The 10895-nt window shown below is 36.4% G+C and overlaps 2 protein-coding genes across 2 annotated transcripts in view; both read left to right on the top strand.

Moving 5' to 3' along the window:
• On the top strand, positions 1-1880 carry LOC140156318 (L-amino-acid oxidase-like). Its single transcript, XM_072179298.1, has 2 exons — positions 1-124; positions 563-1880. The coding sequence occupies exons 1-2, from the start codon at positions 12-14 to the stop codon at positions 1443-1445; spliced, it is 996 nt and encodes a 331-aa protein (XP_072035399.1). The 5' UTR covers positions 1-11; the 3' UTR covers positions 1446-1880.
• An 8120-nt stretch (positions 1881-10000) lies between these two features.
• Positions 10001-10895, top strand: part of LOC140156933 (L-amino-acid oxidase-like) — a 58036-nt gene continuing 57141 nt past the window's right edge. Inside the window, exon 1 of the mRNA XM_072179974.1 lies at positions 10001-10293. Within this exon, the coding sequence (XP_072036075.1) occupies positions 10281-10293 (13 nt within the window). The 5' untranslated portion in view covers positions 10001-10280. The remainder of the gene's footprint in view (positions 10294-10895) is intronic.

Genomic DNA, 10895 nt, shown 5'->3' with positions numbered 1-10895 from the left:
ATTTGGTTGAAATGGGTAAAATCTCAAGGGGAGCAATTTCAATGATTAGTGCGGTCAGCGCAGAATCTACGTTCTATTATGGGGTTGCACAAACTGTATACAACATAGCAACTAGTAACAACTCGTAAGTGTTTTCCTACTTTAAAAACGCTTGGCTTCTGTTGTGCTACAAATTTCCATAGATAAATAGAGAAATGCTATGAATGGGTCCATTTCGAACAAAACATTACAAAATTGTGCAATTGTTGGTATAAGATGTCTTTCACATTTGCCTATTTTGAATTATGTATGTATTCTGCAACCCAAATCCCCTACTAAAATATATACTATACTAAGCACGTCACAAATGGTCTTAGAAACCTCATATTCAGCACATTAGTGTACAGAGGTAGCGCCATCTATTGATAAACCACGGACTGTCTAACGGAATTAGCATTTTTACTTACATAATTATATTCTACGGTGCATGAATTTTATGGTAAAATTGTCTTAAACTATTATATGCACCATTGCTCAATAATTATAATTTTAACACCTGGTGTGTAATTATAATATTCCACAGGCATTATGAGATTGCCGGAGGGACTGATCTGCTTCCCCGAGCTTTCGTGCCATCTTTACAAGACGACATTATTTATAATGCCAGAGTGAATCATATAGAACATGGCAATGGGTCTGTCGTTGCACATTATCGCTCTTCAGGAGAAGATGTCCCAATATCAGGAGACTGTTTACTGACAACAGCGACTGCCACATCGACTGCTTACATCAAATTCACACCGGAACTGGATTCTGATAAACGCGAAGCATTACGCAATATTCATTACGTCGGAGCTACCAAAATTGCTCTTGTATTTAGGAAACCATTTTGGAAAGACGAAGGAATCCGCGGTGGAAATTCTAGAACTGACTCGATATCAGCCGCTATACATTACCCAAGTCACGAGTTTAAATCCGGGCTGGGCGTTCTCATAGCAACATACACAGCAGCAGATCATTCCAATAAGTTTCTTGGTCTTACAGATGATGAATGTCTGTCTCAAGCTCTGGACGATCTCACGAAAGTTCATGGGGAATATATCAAAGACCTTTATATAGAAGGAGTCGTTAAAAGATGGAGCATGGATCCTTACAGCATTGGAGCCTATTGCATTTTCACCCCTTACCAATTAACTAATTTCCTAGCCCCGATCGTGCGTCCTACTAATGACCTTTTCTTTGCCGGAGAACATACGAGTTATCCTCATGCCTGGATGGATACGTCGATTAAATCTGCGATAGAGGCAGTGAATTATATTATTGGCAAACGTCGTTCCCCAAACATTAAACAGGAAAATACGGAGAATCATTACTTTATCAAAACCTTAGTTGACAAACTTGAAGTACTTTCTGTCAACTTAGTCAAGGACATTGCAACCGGTATTAGACGCTTTTTCTTTCCCTAGGGATGAAGAGTTGGGCAAAAGAAGCATCGAGAAAGAGAAATGAAGTAAAAGAGCAAAAGCATTGTCTTTAAATATTATTTTACTTCTTATGTCTTGTTGCTAGCGCTTGATGAGGTAGATTGCAAAGGGTTTCTGGTTTCCGCACCCTGATACTAAACCATAACCTTAACTCTAATCGGGAAGTCTAGGTCCCGTATCCATTTTATACATCGATAAGGCTTACACCCCAATTTAAACCTGTTAGGCTTTTTTACACTGTTTGGATATTGGTTTTGAGCCCGGAAGAGCGGACATTTCTCAATACTAAAGTGGGGGCCTTTCGATGAAAATTATATTTTCGGGGAAAAAGGAGATTTGGTACAAAACCTGACAAAATAGAGGTCATTGGATACAATACTGTAAAATAGCGTGTCACTGGGTATATTACTAAAAGAGGTCATAATCATGTGAAATATAATTGTTAAGAGTTATTGGACAACAGACTGTAAAAATCAAAGTCAAGGGGTAAAGTGGAAGATATGTAGTATAGACATTAGGAGCCAGATGAAAAATAAAGGTCATTGGTAAGTTGATTTGAAAAAAAAAATCTTTCCGTGTAGGGGAGACCGGGGCAAGTCCGCCCTATTTTCAAACTCACCTAGAGAGGATAATTCTCATATTAGAAGGCTATAGCCTTTACACTTTAAAGCTGTATGCTGTCGCTAAATACTACCACATTTGTAAGAACATTGAGAGAGGAAGGAAAATAAAAATCACGATGCACTGAAGGCGGACAGATTATTACATTGCACAACAATGATAAATTTAATGCAAACGTTTAGTATATTGGGCACTCATTCTCTTCCAAAGAGTATAGATGGGTATAATGTAAGCTAATAAAATTAATGTAGGGGTCCAGAATGAGCAAAACGTTTATTTGCAACTTCGGCAATGTAATGTAATGTAATGTAATGTAATGTAATGTAATGTAATGTAATGTAATGTAATGTAATAAAAAAAGATAACTCCGCCTTTATCCTGTCGAGTTCTTTTCCGGGGTGAGTGACGTAAAACATTAACCTCGTAGATCGCGTGCAACTGATGATCACCAAGTGCATTATAGTAGAATCCACCGATGTTACACAATGTAATCATTGAAACAATGAGGGATGTGGTTATTAAGGGATTATAACATTGCTAGGATTACTAAGGATCACTTAATTTCTTTATACTCATAAATTTGTTGTAATCATAGGTGCCTTGTATCAGTGCACTGTAACATATCAATTTGTAAGCGCTCTTTTAGCAAAGTCATAGTTCACTGAATTTACAACCGTATGACAAAACAGGCGAAAATAGTAAGTTTTTGCACAAGATTTGCAATTTAAAGAGAATTGGCCATTGCTCATTCTAGTGACGCTAGTATATGGACAATGTAAGTGTGCTTTTTCATTTAATGACATAAAATTTGACAAATATTGTAAGGAACGCCTACATTTTGGTCAAAAATGTGCTTGGATAGGTAGTTTTCAACAGATTTATCACATTCGCCTTGCTATAATATTGAATTGCGTTATCTGTTGACCTAGTGACGAAAAGTGTTTTAGGGGGAAGTGTTAGCTTTCGTTTGATATTTAAAAAAATCTGATTGGATGAAGGGAACACTTGAGGTTTCAACAAAAAACAATCAAAGAGGCCCATTTTTCAGCTAGAAGCTCCACAGCTCTTCGATTCTATACACTCAACCATGCAGTGTAATCAAAGACTGTAGTGGAGACAATCACTGCTTGCTTGACAGCTCTTGGTCGAAAGTGTGTGCTCAGGTGTATCGAGGTGGAAACTGTGCGCATGATGGTTTATAAGAGAATCGTTTTTGTATAGAAACCTTTCCATATGATTAACATTCATTTTTACTTCTATAGTTCTCCAAGACTTTTTCTTATATGCCATTGCCAACATGTCTATCTGACAGAAGGATATGGCGGATATGGACCGAAGGATATGGCGTGCTGCTGTGGTTCGAGGACACCACTCGTCTTAAAGGGCAGGTCTATAGCAAAAAACAATCAAAACCGATTTGACAAGTCATTCGGAAAGGTTTCTGTTTGCAAAGTAGGAAGTATTTGTGGCCGTACACCACGAATGAGCCGTAAAGTCGGCCCCGGTCAATTTTCCCACATTGCTGGTAATAAATATCAAACAGTCATAATTGACGGTCATTTCAAATCATCCCAAAGTCAACGAGGTTCAGGAATGTCCTCTCATTGTTAATTGTTGGTTATACATACCTAGACAAAATACAATGCTTTAATTGTAACCCATCACTTGAACAGGATTTAGCCAAAGCAAACAAAGACTAGAGCTATTTAAGAACTCTATAGACATAGGTAGAAGCTTATTATCATTTTCAACAATAGGATTATTGATTGGTTTAAAAGGTGCTTGACTAGCGCTATCAAAATGAGATACATGTAGCACTACCTTGAGGTACCTATGAATACGACCTTATCAGTACAGGCAACTACTCTGACTTGCATCCCTGCTCTAACACAAAATTCCGCTACTGTTTCAACTTCTTGGGCAATAGAGGGAAATATAGATATTTGCAGATCACACATAAAAGAGGAATGACCTTATAACCTACATGAAGCCCTGTTTACTAACATTACTGGTTCTGTAGTTGTTCAATGCATAATACTTCCAGGAAGCTTGGGCTAGCTGTCAAAGTGTATTTCTAGAGATAATAAGACTGCCAGTGTTGTCTGTAAATTTATTCCAAAACCCCGACCAAATCAAATAAACTACTATAATGTATCTCTCATTTCATGACAAATAAAGTAGCCTATAGTTTAAGTCATATTAAGATGACCAAGTGTTCGATTTTTGTAAGGCCCCATGTCACAGGGGAAGTTGCTCAACTTCATCCAAAATTGTCAAAAATGACCAAAGTTGCACAAAGTTGCATTAAGTTGCCTAAATATCTTGCAAAGTTGCGCAAAGTCGCTTTAAGTTGCTTAAATATTTTGCAAAGTTGCATTAAGTTGCATAAATATTTTGCAAAGTTGCGCAAAGTTGCTTTAATTAAGTTGCCTAAATATTTTGCAAAGTTGTCCAAAATTGCATTATGTTGCCTAAACATTTTGCAAAGTTGCGCAAAGTTGCATTAAGTTGCCGAAACATTTTACAAAGTTGCGGAAAGTTGCATTAAGTTTCCTAAACATTTTGTAAAGTTGCGCAAAGCTGCCCATAGTTATGCAAAGTTGCCCAAAGTTGTGTAAACTTCTCATAAAATTACGTCAAGTTGCTGCTGGTTTTGCTGACTCACCCCAGAAGATTTTAAACCCTAAAACCAACCCAAAACACCCCCCTACATATGCAATATAAATATGTCAAATGGTGTCCTCGAAATGTATAAATGGCCCCCTGACTTGCATCACTGTTATTGGAGACTCAACTCTCATGTCAAGGCCTTTAGGATATCGCCTTCCTGGGTTTTCTTTTCCCATGTTTTGGAAAGTCTGATATAGCAGCCGTCCAGTTTTTTTGCCATTTTGGGTGACTGTCCATATGCCTCACCTAGTTTAAATTAGAAAATGGGTAAACACATGCAAAATTTAACCTTTATTTTGTGCTGTAGTGTAAAATTGAAAATGACCCGGTATATAGACTTTTACAAAATTTTACCTTAGTAGTTACCTGCCATTGTTTGCCCAAGTTTATATTAAAAATATCTTGTACTATAATAAGAAATAACTTGTATCTCGGTCTACAGAACATGTGTGCATCTATAAATATAGTGCTATATTAGTATAAGTACATGTATGAGTTTGAATTACCCGGCGCCTGTGCCAAGCAATACACAAACAAATAAAACGATACAATTCTTTCTGGGACACCCTGTATGTTTGTGAAACACAAAAAGATAACTGTAAGTACTTTTTGTTCCAGAAGAAATTTTTATAGTGTGCAAAATGTTCCTTGGAAATGATTATTTTGCAATCAATTTTGCAACTTATATTTTATGCTTTTTATTAATTATATTTTGACCTATGTTTATGCTTTATTTGGGGTACGATCAATTCATTATTAGGCTCGGTTTTGGGATCAATTTGTTATTAGGTTCGGCTTTGGGTGAAATTACACCCTTGAATAATTTATGTCTTGGTTGATGTTGTTACAACAGTATTTATTATGTAATTTATTCCACAGGCATTATTATGAGATTGTCGGAGGCAATGATCTGCTTCCTGGTGCCTTTATACAATCATTGCAAGACGACATTGTTTAAAACGCTAGAGTCAAACACATAGAACATGGCAATGGGTCTGTCGTTGCACATTATCGCTCTGCAGGAAAAGACGTCCCGATATCAGGAGACTTTCTGCTAACAACAGCGACTGCCACATCAACTGCTTTCATCCAATTCACACCGGAACTAGATTCTAATAAACGCGAAGCGTTCCGCAATATTCATTACGCCGGCGCTACCAAAATTGCTCTTGCTTTTGAGAGGCCATTTTGGAAAGACGAAGGTATAAGTGTAGGAAAATCAATAACTGACTCAATATCCGCTAATATATATTACCCGAGTCACGAATTCGAATCCGGTCTGGGAGTTCTCATAGCGTCTTATACAGGAGAAGATTTTTCCGATAAGTTTCTCGGCCTTACAGATGATGAATGCCTGTCTCAGGCTCTGGATGATCTTACCAAAGTTCATGGTGATTATATCATAGAACTTTATGTAGAAGGTGTCGTTAAAAGATGGAGCCTGGATCCTTACAGCGTTGGAGCTTATACCGCTGCCACACCTTACCAATTGACGAAATTCCTAGCGCCAATCGTGCGTCCTACTAAAGAGCTCTTCTTTGCTAGGGAACATACGAATTTTCCTCATGGCTGGATGAATACGTCGATTAAATCTGCGATAGATGCAGTGAATTGCATGATTACCAAACGTTGTTATCCAAACCTTAAGGGGTGGGGTATGAACGTTTGGACAGTATTATTTTGGGACATTAGAGCACATCAGACATATCGAATTGCATTCTGAATACGAAGAATGTCATTCTGATACCAAATAATTTTGATTTTTGAAATTCGCAATTTAATACACATTTTATGGCAAATCATTAAAATTGATATTTTGATATTTAACAGTACTTGAAGTAAACTTTATAAATCTGATGATTTATACTTAAAGTGTATGTAGGTGGGATGAAAAGCCGACGATCAATTGAAAATTTTGACCTTTCGTATTGAAGATATGGATTTTTTTCCCAAAACACCAACAAAAATTAGGTCTTTTGGGGAAAAAAATCCATATCTTCAATATGAAAGGTCAAAATTTTCAATTGACCGTCGGCTTTTTCTCCTGCTACATACACTTTAAGAATATATCATTAGATTTATATAATTTACTTCGATGACTGTTATATATCAAAATTTGAAAAATATCAAATTTTATAATTTGTCATAAAATTTGTATTATATTGTGATTTTCAAAAATGAAAATTATTTGATATCAGAAAGACATGCTTCGTATTCAGAATGCAATTCGATAGGTCTGAGGTGCTCTCATGTCCCACAAAAAATACTGTCGAAACGCAATAAACGCTCATTTTAGATCCCTTAAATAGGGAGACGTCTGTGTATTTGACACGTTTATGGACAGATGTTATAAATGGACATATCATAAAATCAAAATATGTGTTTAACATATAAAGTCTTCAATAACCATATGAAAGAACGTATGGCTTTTGTTTGTTCGTTTTAATTTGTTTTGACTGATAATATGCGTAATTGTGTGACTCATCTTATTCTCGGTCCGACTTCAACAACCCTATATCCTACACAATATAACCTTGACAGTTCAGAGCATAAAATCTAGACTCAGTAGATATAGCAAACTATATGTTTGTGTTTTATTTTGTCAAGACGGATAATATGCGACCAATTTCATTGCAAATGGAGCATTTTGAAACTTTTACCCAAGTACAATCTTGGTTTTACCCTTTGACCTTTATCTCTGATCTCATCAGGACCCAAACAAAGAAAGGTTTTGCTATTTTATACTTTGATTTAAGCATTTTAAAATTGTATCCCCTTATGTGATAGTTGACCTTAATAACTCAATTTGCTCGCGGATGTCATTTTGGATCCCGACTGATTTTGAATCTACACACTCTTTGCTGTGCAGTAGTACCCAACTTCACACTGTAATTTTCCTCGACTATATTTAGGCCAATCAAATTTTAAAAATCACCCACCACTAATAAAAACAGAAACCATTTTAATCACCATTCATGCCAGAAAACTATATTAAAGTCCCCCAAAGTCCAAGTAGTGGAACAGTGTCTCCAAAATCCAAAATGGCCGCTTATGCAGGGGTGAAATTTCAAATTTGGTCAATTGTTGTTACAAAATCATACCAATGTATTCTCTTTCCTCATTTTAATTCATTTTTGCCAAAGGAACAATTTGAGACCAGTTGGATTAAAATTGGCACATATGTCTATTGTAAACGACTGTGGACCCCAAAATTTGACATTTAGCCTTTTTGCCTATAACTCAAGAACTGTATGTCGGAGACTGTTCAACCGATACATTTTCCGAGTTTTTAATATGATGAGAGCAAGATATTAGTATGGTTTTTAATCAAGATTTGACCAACTTTGAAATTCCACCCCTGCATAAGCGCGTTAAGCGGCCATTTGGATTTATATAAATTAGGCAATGCTCTACTACTGGGAATTTTGATGTTTTCTTTAATATACTTTTCGAAAATGAATGGTGATTAAATGGTTTCTGTTACAATTAGTGGTGGGTTAAGCCCCCCCCCGTTATGCGCATAAAGGCATGTTTATCTTGTTTTATATTATAACAGGTACAACATTTGAAATGTAAAATAATACCGGGTTATGTAATGTAAACGCATCCCAAAAAGAAAGTATCCAGTTTGATTTTGGTCCATAAATCAAAGATGGGGTCTTAAATCAAGACCTACCAAATGTATGTTACAGATAACATTATTCCGCAGAGTTTGATATCTCATTTGTCCAACTCGATGCAGAATTGATGACACAGTGATCTTTTAACTGCAATCACCCCAATTTTAAAAGTTGCAATAATCCCTATTGTTGCTGGGTTTCCTGCTTCTCAAGATTCTTCATAAAGGTACACAATAACAGAGACGGTCTAAGACTGTTTGACTTCACTTCATGTGTTTTATTCAATACAGATACTCTTTTACTCCTTCCTCAATGTTTTACCCTTCACACTTCACAGTCAATATCTGGTATGTCCTCCTGCTGCATCAATGACTGCCAGACATCTGCGACGCATGCTCTTGATCTATCGCTACCCATATTGAGTAGCAGGACCAAATCAATAGGAATTTACTGCAACTTTTAAAGGTGATTGCATTCAAAGAGTCATCCTGTCATCAATTCTGCATCGATTTGGACAAATGAGGTAACAAACTGTGCGGAATAAATTCATCTGTAACATACTTATGGTGGGTCTTGATTTAAGACCCCATCTTTGATTTATGAACCAAAATCAAACTGGATACTTTCTTTTTGGGATGCGTTTAATAATAAAAATATTTCCTTGCCCCCCCCCCCCCCCCGGCCACCTCTGAAACAAATTTATATACCCCTTGTCCCCCTCCCACTGTGGGGCCCCTCTGAACACTATGATCCTGTCTACACTATTGTTGGGGCTAAATGATTGCCCTCATTTTATACTGGGGTATGTAATGTAATAAAAAAAATATTTCCCTCCCCCTTGCCCAGGCCACCTCTGAAACCAATTTTATACCCGGACCCCCCTCTGAAACACTATGATCCTATCAAAATGATTGCCTCATTTTAAATTATTGAATTAACATTTAGGTACACATTATTATGAACCTCAACACATAATTATTGAATATGGAGACAGATTACTTTATCAGTACAGGCAACTACTCTGACTTGCATCCCTGCTCTAACACAAAATTCCTCTACTGTTTCAACTTCTTGGGCAATAGAGGGAAATATAGATATCTGCTGGGATATGTGCAGATCACACATAAAAGAGGAATGACCTGATAACCTACATGAAGCTCTGTTTACTAACATTACTGGTTATGTAGTTGTTCAATGCATAATACTTCCAGGAAGCTTGGGCTAGCTGCCAAATATAAATATAAAGATGACTAAGTGTTCCACTTTTGGAGTTGAACAATAACATGGTCTTGTTGCGAGAAAGAGCCAACATTTTTGTACAACTTCCTTTTATTTATATAGATAACAATAAAATAGTAAACGAAATGGCGATTTCACACACAAGTCAATCGAAAAGGTTGCTGGTTTGCAAAGGAGGGAGTGAAGAAAAGTTTTTATACATGAATAAAAAAGTTTTCCAAACTCCGCCAAGGTATTTCTGAACGCTCCCTTTAATACAGTTAAGTCAGTTGTCTTTGAATATTGACGTTACTTTAATCAGTCAAATGGAAAGGAAATGCCAACCTATTATAAACATGTGACTTTTCCGTTACTAGAATAACTCAAACCTCTATTATACTACAGGCTGTATCAAAATTAATGGCACCCATCAGTTTTGGTGTCTATTGCCTATTAGAAATGCAACACTGGATACTCTTGAAATGTGTAGTATAATCATTGTTATATAATTAATCTACACATTATTTGTATCTTATGTTAAATTTTGGCGTGTCAGACTCATCCATTATCAATGAAAACTGATGGGTTCCAATCATTTTGATACAGCAAACGACAAAATTCTACATGTACTAGGTTTGTATAACCAGGCCGTTCATTTGAGTAGTTAGAAGATCTAAGAGCATCAACTATGAAGAGCATTTGTAAGTAAAGAGCACTTGTTATAGTCAAACTAAACATAATTGATAGGGTCTAGGAGTCAAACATTATAATGTAAACAGATTATATGTGATGTGTCGATGTGTCTGTAATATTTTGATTGTTTGAGCATACAAGCCAGCCTAGAAAGGCCCCTTTTCGACAAACTGACTGAATATGGAATTGTATTCCTAGTTCAGTAGACTAAATGATTAGGATTGGATTATCATTCCTACCTGGCAAAACAATAGTATTCTTTTTATTAAAACAAAATCTGTTTTGTATTTTTCTGACATCAGGAGTAGAGAGGGCAAAGTACTAATTTCGTCAAATTGGTTGTAGTTTATACATACCTAGTTTTGGTACTGCTCTTAGTGAAAGCCTCCGGCGCTTTGAAAGTCGACTTGAAATCAGACATCGCGGTAGTATTGGCAACGATGTCTCTAGATGACTTTACAATGTCCTTTGAACGAGTTCTTCTTGCGAACACTAGTTGGTACTTTATCTTCATCCTTTCCTCTCGGTTTTTGTCTTTTTGAATACTCCCTTTTTGTCCTGAAGAAGTTAGAGCTACTCCTGGCGAAGCTTGACAGTTCTAAACTTGTCC

Source organism: Amphiura filiformis, chromosome 7 (assembly GCF_039555335.1).
Source record: "Amphiura filiformis chromosome 7, Afil_fr2py, whole genome shotgun sequence".
Classification (NCBI taxonomy): domain Eukaryota; kingdom Metazoa; phylum Echinodermata; class Ophiuroidea; order Amphilepidida; family Amphiuridae; genus Amphiura; species Amphiura filiformis.
This window is presented reverse-complemented; position numbering and strand designations above follow the sequence as displayed.

Bases quoted from the DNA above. Each gene is read 5' to 3' on its own strand.
- LOC140156318 (XM_072179298.1), top strand. From the start codon at position 12: ATGGGTAAAATCTCAAGGGGAGCAATTTCAATGATTAGTGCGGTCAGC. The intron at 125-562 runs GTAAGTGTTTTC...AATATTCCACAG, and splicing joins ATAGCAACTAGTAACAACTC to GCATTATGAGATTGCCGGAG.